Source organism: Melospiza georgiana, chromosome 3 (assembly GCF_028018845.1).
Source record: "Melospiza georgiana isolate bMelGeo1 chromosome 3, bMelGeo1.pri, whole genome shotgun sequence".
NCBI classification, from domain to species: Eukaryota; Metazoa; Chordata; class Aves; order Passeriformes; family Passerellidae; genus Melospiza; species Melospiza georgiana.
The window spans coordinates 59,802,884-59,825,345 of record NC_080432.1 but is presented as its reverse complement, the minus strand read 5'-3'; the positions used below and the strand labels follow the sequence as shown (position 1 = coordinate 59,825,345).

Below are 22,462 nucleotides of genomic sequence, written 5' to 3'. Positions count from 1 at the left end.
GTGGGAAACAGGTCTTAGTTCTCTGTTTAATCTTTGGTTTAATAAATTCCTCTGCTAACTACTTTCAACACTGATACTTCTTCACTTCATGGTTGTGCTGTTGAATTCTTGCCTTTGTTCTCTTCCACCTCAAAACTCCAGAGTTCTGTCTTTTCCAACACCATTTGTTTTCACATTTCCTTTTCCTTGTGACATGATAAATTATTCTCCTCTATCGAAGCTGAGACAGAAAATGTCTGTCTGCTACAGAGCTCCTTTTCTTTGCAGCCAGTGTATCTCACTGAACAGAGTGGGTGATTCTTATTGTGTCATTTCACCTTTTACAACTTCTGTCTCTGAAAAACTTTCCTATTTCTGATGGAGATCACAGTTCTTTACTCCAGTGTTCATTCTTAGGACCATTATCAAACTTATGTCTTCCTTTCCTCAGCTCTCCAAAAAGTCTAGATCAGTTCTGTCCTTTTTCCTTCCTTTTATTGTTGCCGCTGCAGCTCCCTATCATTGCCTGAGCTAATTTACCACATCCTCTGTTAAAGTATCTCAAGGCATCTGCAAAGTTTGGAAGAGTAGTTAAAAGTAGTTGCAGTAGATGATAATACCAAACTTCTTCCGCGATATTGTTGGTTTGAGCTCTCTGAGATGTGAGAAAGGTAGAACAAGTAAGGGTGAAGGTGACCCAGTTTGCATGGAAACCTCTGCTTGAATTGCACGATTTACCAGCACACACTCCACAAGGTGCAGTGCACAGTAGAGGATTCTTTTGCAAGATCATTCTTGTAATAAGAGCTACAGTTTCCAGAAAAGACACTTTCAAATCGAAATATACCAAAGTGTATCCACTTAAGTACCTTGTGTTCTTGTGGATGTTGAGTTCTGGGCATTTCAACCCCCTTGCAAGAGCGGTATTGCAAAATTATTCTTGTCTGCATATGATGGGGAAGTAAGACTGAGAGACCTGATCTTTTTCTTTTATCGTAGCCAATGTGAGGCCTTCACAAGTTAGGCAGTTGCCTAGGACATGGCAAAACAGTCCCGAGGGTGTCTTGAGGTGTCCTTAGGGTTTCTTCCTATCTGCTTGAAACAGGTTCACTCTGCTCTCTGTGTTCCACTGCTCAGGAAAGTCTGCAGCGCCCACAGAGCACAGGCTCTCCTTAGTTTTCACTGAAAAATATACATGAGGTGTCCAGCATAAGACAGAAGAAAAGGCAGATTCCTTGTCGGTAAAGAAATAGGAGGGAAGTGACCCAGTTTCCCCAACAACTCCCCTTTTCCTTCCCTATCCCATTAGCCCACATTCTCTTCCTGGCCAGCCCACCAGTGATGCCTAATCTCATTTACAGGGCTGCTGCCAGATCTGCTGGCAGCTGCAGTTTCTTGGCCGCTGTTTTCGGTGAGGGAGCCTAGAGCGCCGAGGAAGAGGAGGAGAAGGAAGGAGGAGGAGGAGGAGGAGGAAGGCTGCTGCTGTGTGGCGGAGCGGCGGCAGCGGCAGCACCTTTGACGTGCCCGTCCCCCACGTGACGGCCGCTCCATTGCGGGGAGGGAGCTGAGCTGAGCTGAGCTGAGCTGAGCTGAGCTGAGCTGCCGCCGCTCCGGCAGAGCACGGCAGAGCCGCAGCCTCGGCGGCGGCGGCGGCAGCAGCGCCTCCGCCCGCAGTGCGTGTGTGTGCGTGTGTGTGATGAGCGATCGCCGCGTCCCTCCGCCCGCTGCCGGCTGACACCCACCGCGCGGGGCGCGCCAGGAGCCGCAGGAGCAGCCGAGGAGCCGCGGCCAGCGCGCAGTGACCTTGGCCCGGAGGTAACCGAGCGGGCGGGCTCCGCGCCCCTCCGCGCCCCCGCCCCGCGCCCCCCGCCGCGGAGCCGCGGCCCCGCTCCCGCCGGGCCCCCGGGCGGCGCCGCCGCCGCTGTCCGCGGTGCTGGAGGGAGCTGCGGGCGCCGCGCCGGGCTGCCCGCGGGGAGCCGAGCCGGGGCGGTGCGGTGCGGTGCGGTGCGGTGCGCCCGGCCTTTGGCCGCCCGGAGCCGCGCAAACCCCGCGGGCGCTGCGGGGGCAGCGCGGTCCGGAGCGCGGACGGGGGCAGCCAAGCCCGAAGGAGAGGGGACTCGGGGGCTGGGGAGGGCTCGGGGGGTTAGCGCTTAGAGTAGGGCTCGGCGGCTCTCCGGGCTCTCCGCATCCGCCGGTGTGGTCTGTAGATGGAGCACATTCTTACACCTGCGTGCAAAGCCGGAGCTACGGCATGATCCGAGCTCTTGCTCAGTGCAGCTCCCGTGTGACCCGGGGGAGGGCGGGGAGGAGACGGGGCTGGCAGGGAGCCGGTGTTTGGCGGTAAAGTGCGATGAAAGTAGGTGAAAGCAACCGGAACAGTGTTCTGGCTTGGTTCTTCATTTTCCCTCGTCACCTGCTCCCCTGCCCCGCCGTATGTACGAGCACAGATGGGCTGGTGAATGACAGGGAGGTTCAAAGCGTCTGGTTTGCTTTTCGTGCGTTTGGCTGCTGTGAAAAGTTGCTCCGACCCGAGCTGCGAGCGGAGGGCACTGCTGAATGCACGTCACGGGCCGAGTCAGTCCTCCCAAAACTGGCCTGGAAGGCGCAGAGCGTCCCTTGGTGAGCCCCGTGCCGGGGAGGGAGAGGCGCTTCGTGAGGAGGCGTCTGTGTGATGTGGTGGTTAGCGGTGCGGCAGGGAGCTGCTCCCTGTGACAATTCATTAACGTTTACATTAGATCAACACCTTATATCCATAATTTGCCGGCAAAAGAGAGTAATGACAGTAAATGGCGAATTAGGAGCTTTGCTCCCGTGTAAATATCTGTTGGAGTGAGAGCATACGCTGATTTTGATAACGTGTTGGTAGAAAGTCAGGTCCATTAATCATCAGGGAAGCAAGGAGACCTGAGGTGATGCCCTATTGAAACCACTTTTACCTTTTACAGTGCAGCATCCAAAAGCGGATCAAATTTTTGGGACATGGCACAAGGAAATAATTATGGGCAAAGCAGCAATGGGGTGGCTGATGAATCCCCAAACATGCTGGTGTACAGAAAGGTAAGCCTTTGTATTTTTCAGAAGCTGAGGAAGGTGAAGTCCTGGACTTTTTTGCCTAGCAAGTGAAGCCATTATTTTTGTTTCTCTCCAATTTCTTGAACAGAGAAATTACTGTATCTGTTGAATGGTTGTAAATGGTAAAATTTGCACACGTCAACATTGCATCTTCTTTAGAAGCAGCTGCTTTTCAATTTGAGATACTTGATGTATTTCAGTCACTTTCTGCATTGATTCATATGATATGTGATGGTGGTGATGTGCCAGAGACTGGACCCTGTTTTGAGCTCAAGTGTTCACTTTAAAAGTTTTATTTGTAAAAAGATTTCATATGTATTAAAGCTAAATATTAACTGTACAATACAGTGTTTCTGTCTTGTGCAGAGAAGTCAGAACCATTAATTTATTTAATATGAGGGGAAAAACTGATTAAAGATTTCACTTATGTCTGATTGCCGCAAGTAAAAAACCCCCCCCAAACCCATACACTTTAGAATTTTTCTCTGGAAAGGCTTCTAGTGTAGTTATTCTTACAACACCAATACACTAATTTTCCGGGTATTGAACTCTAATAGTGAGGCCTATTTAGTGATTGTGCTTTAATTTAAGCGAGCGTAAATGCTTGGAGATTTTGCATTATGTGTTTGTTTTTTTTAAAGTCTGAATTGCATCTAAGAAAAAAGAATAACAGCATAAATTCCAATAATAGTGGAGAAAAAATAATTTTGCTGTTGTAAATTGAAATAAGTAATTATACAACTGCTTGTTTATTCTTAGAACACAGTGCTCCTTAACTTGTTTGTGGTTGTTTTTACCAGGTGGAAAAAAATCAATACTTTACTTTGTTAGAGGCATTGACTTTTCCCCTTACGAGTTAACTATAATAGAAAACATCTGATATATAATCAGTTTAGTCTTTGCGGTGAACTGAAGTATAAACAGTAACTGTGGTAAGTGTTCTTTTCCCAGAAATTAAAAAATAGTCTCAAATTGAAGTCTGATGCATGTTTTTTATCTTCATGTTTTCAGATACATTGCTAATTTCACTTAGTTTGTTGTATCTGCTGTTTTGTGAATGTGGTCGTCCTTCTACAAATGCACATCTAGAAAAATATAGGATTACCTTGCCATTAACAGCACAGGTGTGTTTCAAAAGGCAATTGCATATATGAAACTATGCTGTACATATGAAAAGCAATATACCAGATCTTATATTGTTCATTATAGGTTTTTGATCTTTCTAAAGAGAATCTTTCCACATTTGCCATTTACTTCAATGCTGGCAAAAAGGTCTTTTCTCCACTTATTTAGGACACAGAAGGAAAACATACAGAAACTGTTTTTCGCTTCCTTTGGTGAGTTTGGTAAAATTTGTGACCTATGGTGTTTTGTATGACCTCATGCCAAAATTTATCATGGCCTCAGGGCAGCTTCACCTCTGAGCAGCATCCGGATTGAATGAACAGCTGAGAGAAGTGACGAGAGTCCTGGTGGTGCACAGGAGATTTGAAAATGAGGAGTGGGAATAGGACACACCACCTCAGGTGTATGCTCAGCAAATCAAGACATCAAACACTTCTTTTGTTCTCTGTGACACATCTGCAAAGGGATTATATGAATTTGTGTCCTTCAGTGCAGCAGGGGTCCTTCCCTTGCTGTCACTAAGTCACTAAGAGCACAAGTTGTGCTCTGAGTATTAAACTTTGAAAAATACTGACCTTCTACAGCATTGCCTGCCCTATTTGTTTGTGGGGTTTTTTTTGCCTATTTATTTTTGTAGCACAGTGAATTAAAGATAATTTCAGATTATACACACTGTGTTAGAGTAGGGAGAGAAAACTGAGTAGCCCTTCCTTTGGCAGTAGTCAAGAACAGGCAACAAAATAATAGATAGCTTTTCAAGAAGTTGTCTGCCTTTTCTTGAAATAAGATATGGGTGTAAGCAAACATGTTCTAAATTCTGGGTCTGGAACATAAAAGGAGGATAGTCAAGTGGAAATGATGTCACTTTAGAGTATATAATCTCTGAGTATAATTCTTTAATAGGAACAACTAAATCACAGGATTCCTTGTAATACATTTGAAAACACAACACTTCTCTCTCTGTCTGTCATTGTGTTGGGAATGAGAGCACTGTATGAACAAAGAACTAGATCTGACAGCTTCGTGAAGGACTCTCTTTTTTGGCCAACTGGAAACGTATGAACAGTTTTTAGAAAAAAATATAAACATGATACTGGCTGGGTTCAGTCAGAACTGAATTTGAAGTCTTATATTTTAAATAATGTTGTAAAAATGCACAAAGGTGGAAATGCTTTCTTCCAGTAGTTTATACATGAACAGAAGGAAAATCACACATTTTGTGATATCTGTACTGGCAAAGAGTAGATGGGATATCTCTTACTTACGTTAACGGAGAGTTGAAATTTGGCTGTGCTGTGAAGACTGTTATTTTGGCTATAAACCACAATTTTGTAATCTGGTAATTCTTCCAGTCTGTCTAACTTCTAGACACAATCTGAACTAAATATGTTCCTAACTACATGGAGTTACAGCCCTGTATTGCCTAAATCCTGATTCGGTCAGGAGCATTGTATAAAAAATTTTATACAGAATCAAGTCTTAGGGTTTTCAAATTTGGTTTTTAAGGCTTAATTGTTTCAAACTCTTGGCAAAAAAAGGCTGGTTTTCTATTTTTTAAAATGCATTTGTTTTTTGATTAGTTGCTTATTTGAAGAATTGAACAATTGATAATCAAATTGTAATCTCAAGTAATATAGAGTGTAGATAGTATCTTATTCTCATAGTAGCTTTTATTCCTAGCTGAACAGTGGTTTCATTACATTTTGCTTTCAAAAAAGAATTTTAAAAAATCAGCATAGGATAATTCTATATTCAATACACACATAACTAAGAATAACTTGAATCTGGAAAAGACAGCAGCACGGATAAATGGTTCCCTGTATAACTTTTACTCTGCCTTTTAAGATGCTTGTGTCAGTGTTTTTATGCCTTGGGGAATAATTTTTATTTTAATAGGATGTCAGCTGCATTATTCTTTTTGTCTATCAGCCTAATTATAAAGTAATGACATGTGACACATCATTGGCACTGACATACCTTAGAAAAAATCCTGAATTTTCTGCTGGTAGCCCGAGGCAAATATGAAAAATGTAAAACCCCTCCTTTCATTTCTTCTCTGACAGAGTCCATTCTAGTCAGCAATTAAAAGAGATAAGAGACTGAAATCCCTAGTATTTTAACATCACAAATTGCTCATGCAGAAATCTCATATTTTGGCAACACTAACTTGCTGCAGCAAGCTAGGTCTTACGGAAGAAACTTCAGATGTAGTAGTGTAGTGGAAGGCCCATACTGTGGAGTTTTTCTAAGTTTCAGAGCCTGACCAGCCTTTTCTTTTTTTTTAATAGTTTTAAATCTCTGCGCACAATTAAAATAATGAGAATTTCCTGTTAGGAACTTCTGTTTTAGACCTACTACTGGTCTTGCTAAACCTTTCTTTATCTTTCTGGTCTGTGCTTTGCTTACTTTTTCAGTCAAACATATGCTCCAACTATTAGGAGTCCTGATTTGCAAGTTTAATGGTTATTGTATTGCTGCCGGAACTAATTTCATTTGAGAGCTGATAGCTTTATTTTGTAGCAATAAGATTATCCTTGTTTGATAGGTAATATTCTTGTGCCTGAGATTTTGGCTCTCTACCTTCCTCACTGCCCCAAGTATTAAAATAGCTTTTGCCAAGTCTGATTAAAATCACTGACAGTGGGCCTTTTATAATCTAATAAAGATAATGAGGTGTTTGTTCTGTTTCTGTGACAGTGGTGGAAGGTCATATATACTCATGTATAACAAGGGCTGACTTTGTAATCTCAAACTCCTCAGTTTATCATGATCTGATATTCTCCATAGAAACCATGCCTCCAAAGCCTGATACTTTCCAATGTTGGTGCAAACGGGCAATAGCTGCAGGAACAACATCTGAGGAAACAGTGACACCATCTTTTAATAACCATTCTCCGTCTCTGCTTCCACCAGAGATGGAATGTACTACTTTCAATGTAGACTGCAGATAGTCCTGTGTTCTCATGTGGCCTTTGTTAACTGCTCCCTGAAAAGATTGTTTAAAAAAATGATATCATGGGTAACTGTGTTCCTTAGGGCCTGCAAGACTAAGGAAGGACATTTTAGGTGGATTTTTCTGAATGCCATCACTCACTTTGAGAAGAGCAGAATTACTCTGGTACTACATGTTTCTGAATATGCCATGACATTCTATGAGGGCATCTTATTTGTTACTACTTTGGAAAATTCAGGGTGCTCTAAGGTATTAGAGATAAATTGTGTGGGATGGTTTTTTTTTTTTTTTTTGTGTATGTGTGTGTGGTTTTTCCTAGTGTGTTTATAAATTTTTTTAAAAAATATTAAATTACACTCTAAATTATGCTGTTTCTCCTTCTGAGAAGAAGAGTGGCACTGATGTAAGTCTGGTTGATGGTTTTGGTGTTATTCCAACACTCATCATTATAGAATTGGTGGGGAAGGATCTACATTTGTGAACCTTGGGAATTCCTGCTGTAGGAAGAAAAGAATTTATGTTCCTACCCAATAAGTTATGAGGAAGTTGTAGTCCTGGAATAGCTGGTTGATAGTGAAGTAAGATTTTACACGGGGAAATTTTGGGAACGGGGACTTAATAGAGATGGACAGAATAGTTGCTCGATGCTGTGGAGTGCCTTTTGTTCTCCTATATGCTCTCACCCTCATGTTTTGTATCTATCCTCTGTGCAGATTCACTTGGCCGTTTCCTCCCCTGGAATGGTTATAGTTAGTGCTAGGTGTAGCATGTATCTAAATTTTGTCAGCATTTGTGATAAAAGCAGTATAAAGGATTTGATTGTCTTCACAACTGTATAGAATGACTGAAAATCCCAAGGAAACTCGATTAAAAAATGTGTCTGAGTCTGCAGGTGGCTAGATCAGTGAGAGGGGCACTTGTCCTGTTTTGGTGCTTCCTGCTGGTATTTTCCGTCCTTTCTGTTCTCCTCTTCCTTCCACTAGGTGTAGAAATACGTCAAGTGATACTGCAGTGAGAGGTTTACTGCTGCTTACTGTTCTGAGCTTGATGTGCTCACATCACTGGCATTACTGTCAAATGCGAAAACCCCACAGCATTCTGTGCCACCATGGTAATTCCTTTCTCCATCCCACATGTGCCGTCTGAAAAATGTATGTGCCTGTTTTGATTGTGCATTGTCATTTTCAGTTCCTCTGCTTCTTTCCTTTGAAGCAGTCTACATTTGTAGCTATGGAAACAATGATGCTATTGAGAGTGACGTGCAATATCGAGGCAGAAATTGTTTGTTTTGGAGTTTTGTTTTCTTTCAGTTCAGGCTTAAAACATTCTTTGTGGACTGCAGAAATTTTATAGTAACTCTATCATATCATAATATTTGACAGGTCCCCACCAAAGCTGATAAGAACTATACTGGTAAACACAATAAAATACTTTCATGTACATACAACTTTTTAAAATATGGTACTGCTTTAAAACTTTTCTGTCAGGGCTGTGGAAGGGTAAGCAGTGCAGGTATATAGTAATATAGAGTGTGAACAATAGCTGGTTTTCAGCTATGACTCTAAAAAACAAAGCTTTTGTGAAAGAGATACAAAGAATTATTCTCTGTGTTGCAGATGGGTAAACTGGGATGCAATAGTGACATGCCAGAGCAGAGTAGAAGCTAAAAATCCTTTTTTTTTGGTAAAAAAAGGAGCAAACTATTTTCTACAGAAGAGGGATCATAGAGCTAAGACTGCAAAATACTACCTGGAACTACCTGGAATGGCATCCATTACTCTTGCCTTTTTTCCCCTGCCTCTTTTTTTTTTTTTTTTTTTTAATAGAAACAGATTTCATTTAAATCATTTAATAGATTTCAGTAGTAGGTCAAGAAAAATCTGAATTTTAATAATGTTAATATGAACCTTACCAAAGTGCATAAGGGAAGAAAACTTTGAGGGTGGTCTTAGTACTAGTAGAGATGGACCACTTCAGAAAAATATCTTCCGCTCAAATTTTGAGATGATGATGCATTGAAGAAAAAGTGCAATTTCCCCTGGTGAAGAGATCAGCTGAGAATTTTGATTTTTGGCGAGAGATTGCCACCAGCTACAACTAAAAACTGAAGATAAAAAAGGTTGAGCTGGTTTTAAAAATACATGTTGGTTATAAGAGTAACTGGAATAGATACAGTGGGAATGAGGCTGGCTGGGGAGCCATGGGGCACAGTGGAGCAGAACAGTCTGAGAAGCAGAGTTGGGAGCTGCAGTTTGTAATGCTCAGTGTGTCTTTGAGAAGACAGTTTTATGGGCTTAGTTTCAGAGAAACTGCCTTGTCTGTGAAGGTGGTCAGGGCATCACAAAGCCAGTGACATCAGTCTTGCTTACTCTTACTGTTATTGCCTTCTTACTGTTATTCCCTCAAATGTACTTCTGGCTAAAAGTTTATTGCTGATGATTAGAAACTGGAAAGATGACATTGTAATGTATATTTTATCCATATTTTTCCAATGAAGAGGCCTATTTTTCAAGATTTTTATAGTTTCACTATTTTTACTCAATCGAGGACATCTCTATAGCTGTTAAATGAAACTGAAGTCTATTAGATCCATGGTGTCATTCAAATAAGAAATCCTTTTGGGGAAGGCTCTAAGAATTTATCATGTAGTATTCACATCAAACATGTGCTGGTTTGAATCTGAAAAACCTCAATCAAGAGCCAAATAAGCACCAAGAACCATCTGGATGGAAATTATCCATTGCAGTGAAATGATCATTCTCCTGGCATTCATGTACTGTTTTAACCCAAACTCAGTAAAATGGGAATTTTGAAGCTGTATTAGCTCTTCTGTGTCACTTCTGCTGGAGTTGTGTGTTTGCCTTCTTGCTCTGACCTGTGCTGAATCCTGTTTACTAATGGAGTGTGAAGTTCTAGGGAGATTGTGCCACAGAGAAAGAGGTAGCAAGCACAGAGGATCTCTTCACAATGCAGTTTGGATGTACAAGGATTATCTAGCTGAAAGTGAAAACTGCTCCCTGTAACATCAAAGGAATTTTTTGTCTCTTCCACTTATTCTTGGTGATGAAGATGGTTGTATAATGTGATTGTACATGTGTGTATATGCATATCCTCCCAGCCATGCAGAGTCCTGCTGCCCTAAGACCTATTGATTATTGATTCATTATTGAGTAGAGATGACCAAATAGTTGTATTAAAAATGTATAGTATTTGTATTTAAATATATAATAGTTTTTTTACTATGCCTCATGTATGTGACGTAACACTATTGTTCATTGTCTCCCATGTTATGAAAATGAATTGCACTGAAACATTTCAATTAGCTGTTTAAAAGCACCCTTAATTCTGATGGAAAGCTACAGTTTTTCTGATTTCTTTTTGTATCGGGATGAATAAGCAGTTTACTGAATGTTTTTTGAAAGACATATTAATGCTTCTTAACACCTACACTTTTCTGAACTAGAAACTGCAAGAAGTATTAATCTTCTGTGAACTAGATTCTGCCCTCGGATGTAGATTCATGGCATCTCTTGATATCAGCAGGAGCCATATAATTGCATTTGATGTAGAATCAATATCAAAAAGAAGAATGACAAAGCTTAATAATAACCCTCAAAATTACAGAAACTTTAGTCAAGTATTTTACAGTAAGAATTCTCTTTATGTTATATACTTCTGTCTGTATGAAGGAGAAAATACAGAACATTTTGTAGCTGTACTGCAAACCCCCTGATATTAGAATATTTAGTGCTGCAGGCATAAGTCCAAAATTGTGAAAAATGATGGCTTCTTAGGAGCAAATGTAAAAGTTAATATATGAATGCTATTGTATGGGGCTATGCTAAAGTTTTTGTATGTATAGAGTGGTTTGTTTCAGCTGTGCAAAATAGGTGGTCTGTGGTATAATTAAACAAGTCTTAGTGAAATTTTGTAAAGATCTCTTTGCTCTGTGTGCAGAGTACCTTAAGTTTATCTAAGTACTACATTAGGTGGTAAAGTGCTACAGTTACAGGTATGCAGTTTTAGACAACCAGAATGCTATAAACAAGAGTTCTGTACGGCTGCTCACAGCATTACTAGTTTTCAAATGTCTCAGTTTCTTTAAGAGTTACTAAGCAACAAAAATTCTCATTCAAGTCACTAGGAGCTAAAGGTTTTTAGTGCCCTTTCATAAATCATGTCTGTGACTTGGTGGAGTCATCACAGTACCTGCCTGAAATATCTCGATTCTGGCTCCTGTGAACTGGAGGGTGTATCAGTGTCCATCACAGTACAGGAGCCACACTAATGCCCATTAAAGTTAATGCATTGGTTTGGTTTCCAAAAGTGAGAAGAAATACCATTGGTTTGCTTAACAGATGAATAGCTGATACAGTGTTTTATCTGTGCTCATTTCTTAAAACCTGCACCACAAGAAGAGTACTTCTGCTGTAGGAAAACCTTTTTCAGAGTTTAAGCAATGTGTTGCTCTAGAGACAGTTGTGCCCTGAAGCACTAAAATTTGTTTGGAAAGGAAAAAATCGTTCTGATCTTGCTTTCTCGTCCACTCCACTTCTATAGCATTTTTTTTTGGATGTTGACGTTCATATTCAGCAGATTACTGAACACACTGTTCTGTCCTCAATATAAGTATTGAGGTAGTGTTTGTATCTTGTTTTGAGGTACATTCAGAAGAAAAGCCCGTGGAAATATTCTATTTATGAAGCTGTATTTGAATTTATCTGTGATGTATCTGTGGCTGTCATGCCATCAGCCTTTCAACAGACACTGTGGCGCACAGCTGGTGACGCAAGCCACAGCCAACGCTTGTTGTCTCTGGAATTATTTTGCTTTACATTTGTTTTGCTCCAGAAGTTGAGGGCTAACTTTGATTACAAGTTACTGGACTTGTAATTTCCAATTCCATATTCCAAAGTTTAGGAACTCTCAGCTATAAATTACAGAAAATAAGACATGCTGTTGTGCAGGGCAAAGCTCAGGGCATTCACTTGCCATCTTTATATAATATGTATATAAATTTAATTTAAGTGCATGAAAGATTTATACATCTTCCTTCCCCTTCAAACAGAAATTCTACCTTTGTGTTCTGTGAAATAATTTATTTCAATAGATCATTGTATGGGGTTTATTCTTGGTCTCTTTTGGCAGTATTAAAGGATATGGAGTACGGTCAAGGACAGAATGCTGAGTGTGAGGCATGGAGAGAAAAAATTTAAAATTGCATCATTCTGTCACTTGCAATACACTGTATTCATGAGAGCTACACTGTTGAAAGTGAAGGAAGTCGACCCATCCTAATTGATCAGCATCGACTCCGATTTATTGATCAATCAGCCACTTTATATAACAGTGTTAATTAACTTCATGCATATTGCAAAATCCATGCTCATGATAGGTTACAGAGAAAACTCTAACCCCTCCTTTTGTTTTACAATACCTATGATTTGTTTATTGAAAACAGGACCAGCGTTCTCACTGTGATATGAAAAGTTCCCAAAACCTCCATATCTGTTCCCAGAGCAGCTATCTTTTCCCAGAGAGCCCAAGGACAGAGTGTTTTGCCTGTTATGGGAAGACTGTCTGAGGATCTTATTGTTTATAAAGTGGTGCTTGAGAGAGCCTAATTATTTATCGAATCAAGCCTGGGAATTGCTTTACAACTACCTTTTACTTTTCCCTCAACTGTATGCCTTCATGGCCTCTTTCTTTCAGCCCTGCTAGAACCAGACTCTCCACACTACACCACCAATTTCTCCGGCTGGGGAATATGGCAAGACAGTCAGGGATGACCAGGACCGCCAGAATTCTGCTGGTGCTTCAAGAAGCTGGAGCTTCACTAGGTGGTGCTCTTCCTCCTGGGTAGGGAACACACATCCCCCATGTGAGGGGGGATGCTGAGAGGGCTTCTCTTGAGGAAACAATGAATGTGGGTCTCATAAAGAGGTCTTCCATGCTAGATGTTGATCTTGGTGCCACTTCCCTGATCAAATTGTTGATCAAGTCTTTTGACAGTGGTTTTAGTTCATTAATCCTTGTTCTTCAGTTTCCAGGGTGGGAAGTTTCCACTGTCCCCATGTGTTCATCAGTCTAAACATTGCTGTTAATTGTCTGCACTCGTGTTACACATGGGAGGCTGCTGGGCTTAGTTTTCTGTTGGCAAGCTGAAAGGATATTTTTTGTGCATAAGATTTTCAATCTAAATATAAAATAAGAAGCACTGAAGTGATTTGGGGAGATCAGTCAGGAAAGGCTGAGAGTAGGTAATTTTTTATTTTTTCCCTCAATGCATGGAATGGTCTTCTAAAAAGTATGTGAGGATCACCAAAATAGAACTGAAATTTGCTACAAATTCAGTAAATCACGTGATTTTGTCCATATGTCAGTGATTTTATTTTTTATCTTGACAGGTCTTAGCAAGAAGAAATATGTTTCTGTATGTTCTCACTTTTCTCCCATATCCCACCTCTTTAACCTTTGCATATAATCCATATAGACGTGGTAAATAGATTTTAGTCAAATAGGCCATGGTTGATATGAATATATTAGCATCAATTTAAGTTATAGCTATGTGGTTGGTTGCATTGATAATTTTGTCCTATTCTTTTTCAAAGCTATCTTGATTAGTATTTACAAGATGGACTGTTTCTGTGCCTAGAAATTGTATTAGCCGCTTAGAGTTCAGAATGTTACTAGAAATGCATTGTTTCTTATCCTGGGCACATCTTCGAATGTCTCAAACCTGTAGTAGATGCAGTTAAGGGTAAAGGTGCCTCCTTTTTTTTTTTTTTAGCCATGTTCTTTCCTATTTACCTTGTAGAAGTAGAGGTGGATTTTTTGCCTTATTTATGTGGCACTAAATGCAGAGTAACTGCTGTTCTCACTAAAGTTATTAAGGTTAATTCCTTAAAAAGTAGTACCACAAGCTTTCTCTGTTTGTGAAGTGCTACTACAGAAGATGTTGCACTTTGGGGCTCTGGTGATCGTGTACTAGAAGTGTAAATTCCAGCTTTTCTTGTTTTTCGCTGAACTAGGCTACATTGTACAATGAATTACATGAAACATTAAAAAATTTAATATTTTCCACTTTCCCTTCAAAGAAAATGAATTTAATGATGACTTTTAAATTACTTGGTCCTTCTCCAGGCTAAATAAGTTCTTACAATTGATATATCCATTGTAACATGGACTACTAATGCCGTGAATGATATCTGACAAATGAGAATAAAGGACATAATAGTCAGTAGCCAGCATAGCACCTTTTTCCTGGAAATGGATGGAGTCTTGAGGACATAATCTGCATTAGAACACAGTCAGAGAGTGTATTACACTAGAATTCAGCAGTATCCATACTCTCAGCCAAGGCTAGGGTGATTTGTGATCAGTGCTCTGTTACATCACTGTCCTAATGTCAGATCTCAGCTGATTACATCCCTATAGGGCTGAAAGTGATCATGCAGGAGGAGACTGAAAGTGTGAGAAGTTGTCTGGGTTGTGCTGCTGAGTGGTTTTGAATAAACCACTCCGTATCAAGTGAGCTGAAAGACACATAGGCACTTTGTGCTTAGCTCTGGATACAGATAAGAAAAAGGTGGATGTTATTTTAAATAATATGTGAAACAGCATTTATCTTAAATGACCCCTTTCTACTTCTCTAAAGAGGAGTATTGGAATAACAGAAAATCTGGATTTGTGCAGTGCTTTAAAACCATAAACTCTTCATGGCTGCAGAATTCTTGTAATGATACCAGAGTGCTCTTTGCTTAAGAGCAAGGAGTTAGTTCAAAAATTGGGTAGTGGAAACATGGAATGAATAATTGTTCTTCTGTCATGTTTGAAAAAATGCTGGTTATTCTCTACCTGTCTTTCCCATTTTCAATTTGGAGATAATTCAAGTGGATTATGAAGGCACACTGATAATAAGATTGTGGTTTTGAACATTGTACAGTATAGTGATGTCAGGTTTGCAATAACTATTATTTCCTTATTTTTCTGATACACCTTTTTCCAGTTGGGATTCCACTGTGATTAATTATGGATCCAAACTTTGGCTTCAGTGAAGTGATTTTGTTTCCCTTTTAAGTTAGGTTTCATCAGCCTGGAAAACTTTGTCTGTCTCCCAGTGGAGTGTAAGTGGAGACATTGTGGCTAAATCTCCACATGGTGTGCTGATAATATGCTTTCTAGAGTCATTGCTTCTGTTCCTTTACCTACTTCTAATTCTTCAGTAAGTGATGACAGAGGAAAGGAGATGTACATGACCTATGGTACAGGCCCATCTGTGAAGACCAGATGGCATATTTAACAAATTTTCCAATTATTTGGTTATTTTCCCTTCCATTTCCTGTAAATTGTCTAGGGGAAACTCATGTGCTGAAAGAAGCAAGAATGATGGAAGTGCTGACCTTTATTGACAGAATGGCATTTTATGCTTTATAACCACTGCATCCTAATCTCACTCTGTAATGTCTCTAAGTGCTGTGTTCAAGTGCTTGTGTTTCTATGGAAGTCAAGCACATGGGTGTTCGGGTTTTTTGTTTGGTTGGTTTTTTTTTGTTTGGTTTTTTCTTTCTGTTTTTTTTTTTTTTTTTTTTTTTTTGGTTTTTTTTTTTTTTTTCACTAAAAACCCAGAGAGTATCTGTAACTGATGTGTGGAGCTATGTTTGTGAGATTTTGCTTTTCAGGAATTTAAAGCTAGTCAGAACACTGAATAGGTGTCATGGTGAGTGACTCAAGGAACACTAAACCACGCTCCATTTACCCCGAGGTTTAATTTTTGTAACATATACTTTAATTTAATTGTACCTTTCAGCAGTATATCCTAACATTCATGGTGCTGAAGCAGGCTTTCTATTTACATTCATAGGGAAAGAGTGAGTCCAATGTGGATAGTGATGATTTGAATGAACCTATGCAGCTTCATACACAGTATTCCCACGAAACATGATTATACCTTCAAATCAAGTGGCTTGTTTGTTTCTTTTGCTTGGCAGTTGCAGTTGATTTGTGAATTTGCAGTTGATTTTTGGTGGTGTAGTTTTGTTTGTTTGTTTGTTTTCACTGAGGTTGATGTTAATGACTTCTGTGCCATTGCCAGCAGGATGCAATTCCCCAAACTCTGTGTATGCATGTGTACCCATGTAGGGTATTCTGGTATTCTATTTTTGCCTAAGTTATGCTCTGGAATGATTAGCTTTGCCAATGACATAAAATATTTTCCTCACTCTGGGTTAGTGTCCAGTTTCAGTTTCACTTTTCATAAACTTTTGTAAAAGTTATTATGGTCTATGGTCTATGTAAAAGTTATAGGTCACTTATTATTATAATAAGTGACCTTATTATGTCACTTCTAAAATCTGTGATGCTAAACCAATGTATTTGTCAAAAACATCTTTACCTCTCAGAAGCTGTGAGTTTTTTAGATTATAAGAGCAACTTATAACACTAAAATCAATATCCCTTTAAATAGTTTTTTTAGAATGTTGCTGTGTGCTAGTGAGGTTGAGTCATGGTCCTAGACACTGCATGATGCTATGTTGGGTTTAGTGAAGTTTCTGGCTGTGACCGAGAGACGTACATGACAAATTACAGTTTGAGGCTGATCAAGATTTTCCTTCTGCAATCACAAAAACTTTTATGAGCCATTGGACATCAATTTTTGCAACTTTAGTTATATTTTCAGTGCTTCAGTTCAGTATATAAATCTAATAAATACTTAATTTGCATGATTTTATTGCACTGAAATTTAAACCGTGTTCCCTGAGCAAGGGACCAAATTAAACATGACATACAGTTGATGTGGACTAAAAAAATGCAGCTTATATACAGAGGCAAGATTTATTTCTTAGTCTAATTCAAGTATTAGCATCCTAATCAGTGTTTTTATTTGACCCATTGTAATATTTACACAGACTCTCAATTCTTTATCCCTAATTATCCTATTGTTCTTGATATCAAAAAGTTTTAGAGCTAGAACTCAAACATGAGCTGTTTAGTATCCATTACTTTCTCTGGTGTTAGGCTCTTTAGGGCCCTAGGGTCAATAATGCCAAGTTGTCTTGTAGAAGGATGGTGAAGGAACTGCATCCTGATAGAAACAGTATAAGTTTGAAGGTAAGTATTTCTTCTTCATAGCTCTTGGATCTGCTTGTATTTCTTGTTTTGTGTTTGCTAATATGATCATATTGCTTTCTCTTTATTTGTTGCTTCCCAAGTTCTGTTTTATGTTTGAGTTTTACTATATAGGTTTTGTTTTACCCAGCTACTAAGTCTGGATTCCTCAAACAGGAATTTGACCATATAGGATTTGTGTTTTTAGTCCTGGAGCCCAGGTGTAAGCCTATAACAGTACCAGCAAAAATGTCTGCTATCATCTGCTGCTTGAACTTTTGGGGATTTCTGTAAAAAGACCCCTACATTTCTTTAACAACATTCAATCTTCTTTGACATAAGTAACAATTTACTAGGACATCCTTGTATTAGGCTGACTGAATTGTTCACTGTACAAAAACAATGATGTAATATTTAGTGATACATGTAGATATAATGTTTTGGTAATTGATCATTGTTAATTTTGTTGGTGTATTGCCAAAAGTCCCCCATAACAGTTTTCAGAAAAGAAGACAAATTAGTCTGGTTGCAAATACAATGGCCTTTAAAGCGTCTAAATTTCTGCCTTTTCTGAAGTAAAGCGCCAAACGATTTGTCTTCTAAATCTTACATGGTCTACAATCTGTGGACCAGAACATACCCTTTAAACATTACCGGTAAAACTGAGGTAAATATGACAGATCAAATCCATAGCTGTTATCCAAAAATAGTCACTTGTGCAGACTTAGACTCTCAGTGAGTGTAATCTAAGAGGCCCTATTGAAAACCATGACCTTTAGCAAACAAGTGATTATTACCCCTGTTTCCACTCAAGTCTTATAACTGATGCCTGACTTTGCAGCAGTTTGAACTTTGCAATCATCTTAAATGAATGCAGGAGAAAGACCTTATTAAATAAAAAAGCAGAAGCAGAATGATTTTGGACATAATTTGAACATCCTCTCAGATTAATGACATTTACAGTATTAATCAGAGACCCTGAAAATCAGAGTTGTTGATGCCCAGAATAATTGAAGCATCTCAGCTGACAATGTTTATGCTCTTGAACTTGATATACATGAAAGGCAGTTTATTTGCATATAACTTCTCTTGTTTCCAAGTGCACTCTGTCATCATTGACTATTTTTAAGAAAGGTTAAGAATTCAATTTCCATTGTGAGGGTACAAAAAAATATGTATTTTTTATATTAATCAAGCAATATTGCTCTGAAAGCTACAACTCTGTAAATCAAGTAACAATTGCAAGTGATATTTATAGAAGCTCTGTTAGAACCATATGTCTTCTCAACCACTGCAGCCAATGACTCCTGTTTGTTACTTTTTAAGCAAGAAAATCTCTCTGAGCTTATTTTAATAATAGTCTGCAAGGGCCTTTTTCAGTTTTGGCTGTTCATATTTTTTCCTATGTTGAAGTGCTCACCAGACGTTGTAGTTCATCTGAACAGAGTCTTTGATTGTCAGTGCTTCACTAATATGGCAAGAGAAAAATGCCTTTTATCTCACAGCCTGACAAATTGATTTTTTCCTGCAGGGTACTGTTGGATCTTACAGCTTAAAAGTGCTCCAGTAATGTTCCAGATATATTTCCATTTGCTGTTCCTTAAATGGGATTTGCAGTTTCTGAATTTTGCCTTTTTTGGAGAGTCTTTGACAGAAATGAGACTTTTTTAATACACAAAAAGGTGAGGAGAATGTTCTATACATTATTTCATGACTAACTTCAACCACACTCCCTCAAAGGAGGTGTATTTATTTTCTTTCACTTTTGAAATACTTTGAATTCAAGTTTTAAAATGAAGTTTCAAGGTTGCACGAAGTTTTGAAATTGTTTCTATTATGTTAGTTCATTTTTCAAATGTTTTAATTTTAGAGGAATGATTGGGTAATTGAAACTAAGCTGTACACTTGTGATTTTCCTTTGAAATACATACTCTTATCAGTGCAGGTGTCCTAAAACATGATGTGATTTTTGCAAGCACTAATTGGATGAATTGATGGTAAACAGTATGAAAAAAAAAGCTGGGTAATATTACAATCTCATTTTATTACATGGAATTAATGTGCTTGGAGAAGGGAATGTTTAGGGAAATAAATTGCCAAAAGAGCACTGGCTTTTATTACTCTGATTTGATTGATCAAATATATGACATTGTTATTCTGTTTTTCTGTTGCTGTACAGATCTTGACTGTTGCTCTGTTTGAGAGGCTCTTAAGTTTCAAGCTTGTATTCTGTCTCATGTGTCTGTATGACCACTTGCACTCAGCATTTCAATCCTTGATCATCATAAACTTTGAAATGCTGAAATACTACCTGTAGATTCTTGTTGGCACAAGTATTCCTGTAACTGTGTTGGTGACTGATCACTTAATGGGCAGGCTAGTGTATGCTTTTGAAATAGATCTATTTTAGTATCTCAGATGCAGAACTTAAAAAAATAAAAATTAGTAATGGCAGCATAAACTACAAGATCCTGATTGAGTGGTCAAATTTTATATCTGCCACAAAATGGCACTATACTTTTAAGGAATATTCTGAACCACAGTTAGTAGAAAATAATAAAAGATTTTTCTGACTGCATACCCATGACTATCTGAAATTTGACAAATATGAATAACATTGCACAGGTCACAGTAAGTTAGATGACTTTTAAATGTCCCTTCCCTTCCAACCTAAACTATTCTTGTATTCCATTAAATAATTTGAAAATTGATTTCTTTGTAGGGGATTGGAGTGGTGTTTTTTTCAGTGTGGGTTTTATTTTTTTTGTTATTTTTGTTGTTGTTTTTGGGGTTTTTGCCTTTTTTTTTGTATCAAGACTGGTTCTCTAAGTCTTAGCAGGAGACAGACTGTTGCTGAGCATTTATGTTGCCAAAATGGTAAATCAGATCCATTCATTAGTAGGACTACATGGCAATGTATTTTTAGAACCTTCCTGTAGTTCAATTAAGGTAAACTGTGTGATTTGTCTTTGACACAACAACTAACAGATACAATTTACCATGCTGCTGAACTTACTTTCAGCTTGATCTGGTTTTATACCTCCTCTTGCACTGCAGAATGTTTGGCTTAGAAGCAAAACACTGGACAGGGTTTTCTAGTTGAAGAATGCAGGCCTTTATGTTGGTAGGTACAACAGCTAGAGGTATGAATTTGGGGATTCCTTATTTTCCTTCTGAAACAATTTCTATATTCAAGGATAGGAAGATTTTTTTTGTCTGTTTTGGTTGTTTGTTTCCCTGAGGAGGGTCCATCATCTAACCGCCTAACTATAATAAATATATCTTCCTGTCTTTTCCAAATGTTAATTGTCTATGTTTTATAAAGTAGATGATACATATTTTAACTGAACTAGTATTTTAAAATGGACTTTATGAAGGAATTTTAATTAAATTGTGCTTTGTTTATTGGACACAAATCCAGTTTTCTTGATAATGAATTTCCTTAATGTTGCTTTGCATATGGAACCATTTGTTGTTTGATGACTTTCTTGCAGGTGTACTAGTTGACATTAAATTAGTGGTTGATATCATTGTAATTTATCAGTGTTCTCATCTTAGGCTGCATTGTATTGATATTTAACTAACTGCTTTACCACTGATAAGTATCTATTGGCTCACCCTTACCTGCACATTACTGTATTGATCTCTCTTCTTATCTTGCATTTTGTACTCTTGTACTTGAGTCAATTTATTCCAAGGACACAGAGTACTTTTCAAGTCATTTAAACACACAGCAGGAAGATTATCCAGGTGATAGTTTTATCATTGATTTTTATAAAAAGGACTGTTGTTCTTTATTCTGAGCTGGCACTTAAGCCCCACACAGCTGCTCGTTCTCTCTTCCCCCTTATGGGACTGGGGAGAGAATCAAAAATTGAGAAAACTAGTGGGTTGATATAAAGACAGTTTAACAGGAGAGCAAAAGCTGTGTGCACAAGCAAAGCAAACCAAGTAATTTATTTACCACTTCCCATGGTTCAGCCATTCCCAGGAAGACAGGGCTCCATTATGTATAATGGTGACTTGGGAAGACAAATGCCAACACTCTGAATATCTCCTGCTCCTTTTCAACAGCTTTATATGCTGAGCATAATGCTGTATGGTCTAGACTGCCCCTTGGGTCAGATGTCCTGGCTCTGTCTCCTTTCAATTTCTTTTGCATTCCCAGCACATTTGTTGGTGGGCTGGGGTGAAAAGCAGCAAAGGCCTTGATGCTGTGCTTGTGTTGCTTGGCAGTAAATAAAACTTCCCTGTGTTATCAACATTGTTATCATCACAAATCTAAAACATAGCTCCATACTAGCTGCTGCTTTAAATTATAGTTTAGTGTATAGTGGTTCCCATGTGCTTCCAGGCTTCCACAGCTATGAGGTGTGGGTTTTATTGCTGGAGGACTCATAATATTGTTTTGCAAGCTTGGAACACAGTTCTTCAACAAACCTGCCTCCATTGCACCAGGAGGCATGAAGAGCATAAAATGCTTTTAATTGGACGATTTAATGACCAGGCCCAGAGATAACTTACTGCTCAAACTTTTGTGATGCTACTGAAAAAGTTTTATAAGTGGCTAAATTTTTGTCATCTTATCGCCTTCCTGTGAAAGGTAAAGCCTGTAACACCACTGGTATCTTAACGTCCAGTGCACGATGCTCTTGTTGTTGGTTCTGTTATCCTTCCTCCTGGTGCTTAATTTTCCTGTTTTTTTTTATCTTGTTCTGTCTTACCATATTCTGAATAGGTGAACTCTGTCTGAGTGAGTGAGGTCCTTCTAAATAGACTGCTATGCAAAAATAACATACTCTAAAAATATTGGAAGTCGCTTTTCATCAGGACTATATTCTTTCCTTGTGTGCATTTTCAGAACTGGGAAAAAGATTACCTTTTTATAAAGTGAAAGTGGCTGCAGCCACAAAGAGGCTACTTTTAGTTACCGTTGAAGATTTTGTGTGTGTGTGTGTGTCTCCACACAACTGTGAATTAGCACAAATTTAATGACTCTTTCTTTCCCTGCTTAACATTTTCTCAAAAAGGAGTTTAACTGCTTCCTTTTTCAGGTTATTTATGAGAGTGGACAAAGTGACTGGTTAAGCATCTGTATCCTGCAAATTTGGTGTTCAAATGGATGAGTAATGGTCTTGTCTGCTTGGTTAAGTGAGACGCTCCAGCCAGAGTTTGTTTTCAGCCAACAGGGTTGCATCTGCATAAACTGGTGGAAAATTTAGAACA

The 22,462-nt window shown here is 38.7% G+C and overlaps 1 protein-coding gene across 6 annotated transcripts in view; it reads left to right on the top strand.

The window, feature by feature from the left end:
- The first annotated feature begins 1,670 nt into the window (after nucleotides 1-1,670).
- The window catches only part of RGS7 (regulator of G protein signaling 7), a 228,877-nt gene continuing 208,085 nt past the window's right edge, over nucleotides 1,671-22,462 (top strand). For 2 of the 6 annotated variants that reach the window (XM_058021432.1, XM_058021433.1), the window contains exons 1-2: nucleotides 1,671-1,794; nucleotides 2,925-3,036. In XM_058021432.1, coding sequence (XP_057877415.1) covers nucleotides 2,959-3,036 — 78 coding nt within the window. In that variant the 5' untranslated portion in view covers nucleotides 1,671-1,794; nucleotides 2,925-2,958. Of the gene's footprint in view, nucleotides 1,795-2,924; nucleotides 3,037-22,462 lie in introns of those variants that run through there. The other 4 variants (XM_058021434.1, XM_058021431.1, XM_058021435.1 and 1 more) reach the window with 4 other exon arrangements.